This window comes from Triticum dicoccoides, chromosome 5A, assembly GCF_002162155.2.
Source record: "Triticum dicoccoides isolate Atlit2015 ecotype Zavitan chromosome 5A, WEW_v2.0, whole genome shotgun sequence".
NCBI lineage: Eukaryota > Viridiplantae > Streptophyta > Magnoliopsida > Poales > Poaceae > Triticum > Triticum dicoccoides.
In genome coordinates, this window is record NC_041388.1 from 560,461,096 (window position 1) to 560,467,846 (window position 6,751).

A 6,751-nucleotide genomic window follows, 5' to 3' on the forward strand; every position below is an offset into this window, starting at 1 on the left:
GTGCGTCTTCTCCCTCCTGTTTCTCTTCTTCCCGTCGCTCGTCTCTTTCTCTTCCCGCTGCCATGGTCAACATTCGCCGGCTGGAGGCCTCACAGGGCGCCACCGCCATGGGAATCAGCCGATCCGGCTGCCCTCGGCCAGATCTGCTCGGACCCGACCACGTCTGAGCTGCAACCCACCACGCGGAGCTGCAACCGTTGAACCTTTTTCCTCCCGGAACGGCACCGCGGCGACGATGGCCATGGGTAGGCGTGGGAGCTCGGCGGAGCAGCAACAAGTAGCTGTGAAAATGGTTGCAGCAAATTCCAACGCCGTTTGTAGCAAAACCAACTATGGTTACAGCAAAACGATGTCATCTTCATCACGGGATTCACAGCTAAGACAATTACTTTGAGGATTTTTTCATTGCCGGTTGTAGCTTTTGTAACCGCCGGTTGTAACTTTTCGTTTGTCGTCCATGGCTTACAGCTCCACGGTTGAAGCTTTTTTCATCGCCGGATGAAGATTTTTTCATCGCCGGTTGTAGCTTTTCTTTGGTCGTACATAGTTTTCCGTTGTACGAGTTGAAACTTTTTTCATAGCCGGTTAAAGCTTTTTTTGTCAGCGATTGTAGCTTTTTCCATCGTCGGTTGCAGCACCGGGCATCTCCCCTGGCGCTCGATTTTTTTGTTGCAAACTGGATATGAGCGTGCGGCAAGCACACCGGTGAGCTCTGGTCGTCGCCACCGGAGCTGCAGCGGTGGCCATGGAAGCTACAACCGCAGGGGTGGGCTGTTGCATGGGGCGAAACCAGTGACGAGGACGGCCGCCGAGGACTTGGACCGGCGACCAGGGCGGCCGGAAAGATGGCCGGCGAGGACGGCGACCAGGGACGAGGAGGGTAGGCGAGGGAGGGGCCACGACGAGGGGGAACGCGTGCGGCCGGCGAGACGGGGTTCGCAAGAGGTAGACGACACTCGTTACGCGCTCGCGAGAGAAAGACGACGACCTGATTGGATAAAGATCCAACGGCTCGGGACGGGCCGATCTGACGGCTAAGGTGCGACCGGCGCCTAGCATCGTTTGTCTATCAACACTTCAACAGTCACCATCATTCGGGACTCTTCTTATGCAAATGGAGCAGCGACAGTATATATATACTCCCTCCATTTTTATTTACTCCGCATATTAGAGTTGACTGAAGTCAAACTTCCTAAAGTTTGACCAAGTTTATAAAAAAAATATAAATATTTACCATAACAAATATATATGATGTGGAAGTACATTAGATAATTAATCTAATGGTGTTGATTTGTTATTGTGTATGTTAATATTTTTGTTTATAAACTTTGTCAAAGTTTATAAAGTTTAACTTTGACCAAAAGCTAATATGCGGAGTAAATAAAAACGGAGGGAGTACAAAGTGATTTTTGTGATATTTTAATATTTTATATAGGCAACGTGTCAGCCTATACTATATTTTGAAAAATACTCGCAGATGTTATCATGCTGAGATCAGTCGTGAAACATTACAAAAACAAATAGACAGCTAATCTTTCTCTAGGGGAACAGGCAGCTAATCATAATGCTCTTCAGGTAAATAAAAACGTCCTGCGCGGGTGAAATCCCCAAATCCCAGAGAAATCCTTCTCCCTCCTCCGCGTTCATTCCTCTTCCATCTATCTGGCTGGGTGGCTAGTTCACTTCTGCATATTCGATATGTCCCACTGCTGACTAGGACGGAAATGTGGGCTCCTTTCTGCCTAATTCTTACTTCGTCAAATCAGCCCAGAAGCTGCAGATCCACGTCAGTAAAATGCTTGTCATACACTAAATGTCACGCTCTAACTTTGTCAAACCCCGTTGTTCTAGCATGCTTATGTATATTTTTGAAACACCCGGCACAATATAGAGGCACACGCTGAACCACAACCCCCTCCCCACGCGCACAGCGCTTACGGAAGATTACAGTCATGAAAAGTGAATGTTAACAAAATCACCAAAAACGTATTAGGGTCGAGGGAATGTCACCTCCTGATGAAACAATAATGTACTGTACTTTAAGAAGACACATGGACCATCAGACCGGCGGAGGTTCAAGGGAGTGCTCATTTTTGGCGAGTGCTCATTTGTTGAACTAGGATTGGTGCTATTTCGTCCATAGTTGTTCGTTGATTTAGCTTAACTAACTCTGTCGCAGAAAGTATAAAATATTTTTCGCTTCATCAGTACACACACAAAATTTATGATAAAATAAATCTGAATTCAAGCACCAGTGCATCATGCTACATACAAATTAGCGGGGATAAAATAGAATTGTCACTCGCGTGGTAATTCCATCTAAATCAAGGAAGTTTGTAATATGTATTGTAGAAAAGAAATTTAGTAGTACAGAAATCGACCATAAAAGATATGCAGATCAATATTGTACAATAACATCAGTGAAGGGACTAACATCACAACCCCTTGCAGCCTGAAAATGCCGACATTAATCAGTTTTGATTGCAATCTTGCTCCTTTGTGAACTGTCCTAGCACAGCCATGGTGCCGTCGTGCGGAAAAGATGGATATAAGATTAGAAACCACATCCGACTTCCAGGATTTGACGAGCAGACCTGTCACTAGTGGGCCGAATGAACAAGTACGTGGGTTTCACTCTTCAAGGTAAACACAAATGTACATTTCTAATAAGAAGGAAAGCAACTCCCTACCTAATTAATCCATTGAGTCATTTTGCTGTTATGTTGTCAGTTTGAAAGTTCATGATATTATCTAAGTTTTTTTTTCTTCCCATATCAGCAGGGCAACAAAATGAAATACAATAAAAATTTGGAAGATATTTCACTGGGAAAGGCGCTGCGACATGTCTAAATAAAATAATAGTTATTTCATCTACCCTCAATCTCAGTGAGAGTAAAACTGGTCCTGGAGTTCAGGATATCATCTCTAATTTGCTCCATTTCTGCACTTCGTCGTGTAAAGTAGGCAGGGCAAGTAGGGGGTGGAAGTGTGCTGCTTCCGTTCTCTAGGACGAACACAACGGACGACATGAGTGGCCTGTCATCTGGATTGTCCTGGACACACATGAGTGCTACATGGATGCAAATCAAAACTTCATCCAGTGAACAAGTATCCATGATATATGTGTCCACCAAATCCTCTGTCTTTCCTTCCCTCCACATATTCCATGACTGAAACAAGAAAAAGTATCAAAAAGAATCTTCAAAAACTTGATCTATTTCTAAATTTTGGAACTTCATAGAACTCTTGTGGGCACTTACATACACAATGAGGCTCGGGAAGCCCATGATGTGACTATTGGAGCTTCTTTTTATACCAGTCACAACCTCAAGTACTAGCACACCAAAGCTGTAGACATCGGACTTGGTGGAGAAGACACCTTCCATTGCATATTCTGGGGCCATGTATCCACTGTGTGACCATTGCATTCACATTATTAGAACTTGATTGCAAGTTTACATGGTCTATATAAGCTGAAAAGGTTACTCACTATGTTCCCACAACACGTTGGGTGCTTGCATCTTGTTGGTTATTGCCAAAGATCCTCGCCATACCGAAGTCTGCTATCTTCGGTTTCATCTCTGCATCTAGCAAAACATTTCCGGCTTTGAGATCCCTATGAATTATAGTTAGTCTTGAATCTTGGTGGAGATACAGAAGTCCCTTTGCAACCCCTTTGATTATATTAAACCGTGATGTCCAATCCAACATCATTCTTCTTGAATCATCTGTACATCAAATAAACGTGAATTAATTTGCTTTGGATTGTTTCGTGAAATTGTGGATTGTTACTAAAATATGTACCAAAAAGGGTAGCATCTAAGCTTTTGTTAGGAAGATACTCATAGATCAGCAACTTTTCATCTCCCTCCCCACAACATCCGAGAAGTCGAACCAAGTTTCTGTGTTGCAATTTGGCAATTAAAATTACTACATTCCTGAATTCCTTTGTTCCTTGTTGAGAATCACTACTTAGCCTCTTGACAGCAACTTCTTGCCCACCTAATAATACCTAAAAAGTTTAATGGGAAATTAGACCCTGTTTTTAAATATGAACAACTTTTGATTTTAGAATGAACTATCGGAATGTACCAAATGATCAAGTTACCTTGTAGACCTTTCCAAATCCTCCCTGTCCAATCATACATGTCTCAGAGAAATTGTCTGTTGCTAGAGAAATTTCCTCGAAACTTACAAATGGAAATTCATGATCATGTGGAGAGTTTCCTTCCCCTGGTTCATAAGAGGTACTTATACCATCAAATGTACGCGTCTTGTGTTTTCTCCACTTTGTGTTCTTGCCTGCTTGCAGAATGTTATAATTATTTCTCGTCTCGTGAGTGTATGATTGACATAAAAAGAAAATGTTATATTTCACCAGTAGAACATTCTCTTGTGGACCAGAAACCAAATCAAATAACTTGATAGGCGCTTATGTCAGCGTGGAAGATGGTATACATGACAAAATGATGCCCGCCTAATGTCTAAATTGAGGTTGGCGTGCTACAAGAACAACATTTTCTCCCTAGACACCTCCTCTCTAGTTTATGCCATCCTCTCCCCAAGCAAACATTTGAAGTTTTGAACACAAGTATCCTTGAGTTCATATTACCATGACGAGCTATTGTTCTAGATTGCCCATTGTGGTTATACGATTGACACACTGGCTAAGTCACACTCGAAACCACTTAATGGATTATTTGGTATTGTTCAGTGATTTATAAGATTTTTGTCCGATATTACAATACAATAGTATACAAACTTATAGTTCAGGGCCGAATGAACTTTCACATGAGGAAAAACTGTATACGTACCTTTGAATTTTAGCCATGCCAGAAAAATGCATAGGACTGCCACAACAGCCGTTCCTAAAACTGCCAGTACAATGATAGCTGCAGTGCTCTTTGTCTTCTTACCTGTGCAATGCACAAATACCATAAAAAGGCAAGTGAATGATCTAATCATGACAGTGTGTTGGTATAGACAAAATAACAAGAAATAGGGAGAAAATTTGGCACCAGATGCTGCATCTAAGCCTGCAAGCCGGAGATATAATGTGGTGCTGCCAAGTCCTTCGCCGAACTTCCCAGTGTCAATCAACTCCCCCGCCCACACCAAGCACCTTGTCACGTTTCCTCCAGACCTGCCACTGTCCAGGTTGGCGAATGCGTGCGCCACACAGGAGCAATTGCGGGTGCAGTGCGCCGCACACTCCTCCATTGTGCTCATGTTCCCTCCAGCAAACATGAACTTGTCTGGCGCTTTCATCTCCATCAAGGCCAAGAAGCCGTCACCGCATCCGTGCAATGCCTCCTTTCGCTGGCACCCTGCCGAGAACCTACCAGCCGCCCACTCATCAGTGCTTGCTGGCTCGAAGCCATCAAGGCACTTGCATGTCGGCATGGGCGTTGCTGTCTGGTCACAGTAGCCATACGGACCACAGAAGCCATACCGGTTGCACTCAAGGGATGGCCACTTGGCGAGGATAACCCATGATGAGGAATTGGTACTCCAGCTCTGGAGCTGGTAATCTCCAGAGTAGGTCACCACATACCTCGTGCGTGGCGCGCCAGCAGAGACTGTGTAAGTGGTGTAGATCTCCTCCTCGTTGTCGACGATGGCCATGTAGATGATGACGGACAAGCTACCGTTAACCTGCTGGTATTGGTGCTTGCCTTTCACCAGGTACCCTGTCCATGGCCCTCTACGGGCCAGCGGGCGGGCCCCATCCCAGAGGAATAACTGGAGGAGCGTGTCCGGGTCGCCTCCGTAGGAGAAGCGCCCCGATGATGGGTCGTCGGGCCCCTTCCAGGACACCAGGCGGATGCCGGTGCCGCGCGTGGCATAGCTGATCCGTATCTTCATTTCAGGAAGGAACGTGTCGGTGAGGTGGTCGAAGCTCTGCCACAGCATGGTGCCATTCGGTGACCGGACGACGAGGTTGCCGGTGTTCTCAAGCACTGCTGCTGCTGCAATGGAGCTTGAGGCATCGGCCACATCAGTCGTCCAAACGACACGGCCGCTGCTACCATCAGAGAGAACGAGGTTGGAGGTGTTGGTGAGGGAGAGTGTCGGCGCAGACGAAGTGCTGTTGGTGAGTGGGATTTCTCGGTTGGCAACCCACACGACGGTGAGCTCCGGTATGCCGTTGTACCATATGCCCAGGTACAGACTGGCCGGAATGGAGTTGGAGGAGCTGAAGAAGCCCAAGGCAAAGGCACCGTCGTCGGAGACGATGGTTGCACCAGGGGAGAGCCGCTCGCCAGGGACAAGCCGGTCCTCTGACGCCCGCAACGGCAGGAAGAGAAGGATCAGGGCCACAGTGTAGCAGGCGAGAGCCGACCAATCCATGGATCGGTCAGGCCCAAATCTTGTGCAGTATGTACGTGCTCTTGCAAGGAATGTACTAATGGCACCTTATTCAGTACTTCTGTTGTTGATGCTGACATGCTGTTAATTAAAGTGCAAAGTCTTGATCGATGCTTGGTCTTTACAAGCAACAAAGGATTAGCGTTAATTTATTGACAAATTGGTGACCAGATCCAGCATTCATGTCAGATTGATAATGAAAGGGGTGACTGAAAAATGCAAAGCTTTGAATTCTGGTTCATGTTGAGAGTGTCTTCGAGTTGACATTTCAGCTGTCCACGTCGGAGTGGCGTGGTCGGTGTGAACTCACCTGGTCAAACCACGGCACACGGTATGAATCCAAAGAGCTCAGTATGATCTGTACAATTGCAAGAAAATAATT

General features: G+C 45.7%; 1 protein-coding gene across 2 annotated transcripts; it reads right to left on the bottom strand.

Annotated features, from left to right (window-relative positions):
* Positions 1-2,790: 2,790 nt before the first annotated feature.
* Positions 2,791-6,351, bottom strand: LOC119297872 (putative G-type lectin S-receptor-like serine/threonine-protein kinase At1g61610). Of its 2 annotated transcripts, XM_037575487.1 has the most exons (7): positions 5,019-6,351; positions 4,815-4,916; positions 4,109-4,302; positions 3,805-4,012; positions 3,491-3,728; positions 3,261-3,411; positions 2,791-3,170 (listed from the first exon to the last, which is right to left on the bottom strand). In XM_037575487.1, the coding sequence occupies exons 1-7, from the start codon at positions 6,349-6,351 to the stop codon at positions 2,868-2,870; spliced, it is 2,529 nt and encodes an 842-aa protein (XP_037431384.1). In that variant the 3' UTR covers positions 2,791-2,867. The 2 variants fall into 2 exon arrangements, with proteins under 2 accessions (XP_037431384.1, XP_037431383.1); XM_037575486.1 differs by having other exon boundaries at positions 4,815-6,351.
* Between the last annotated feature and the right edge of the window lie 400 nt (positions 6,352-6,751).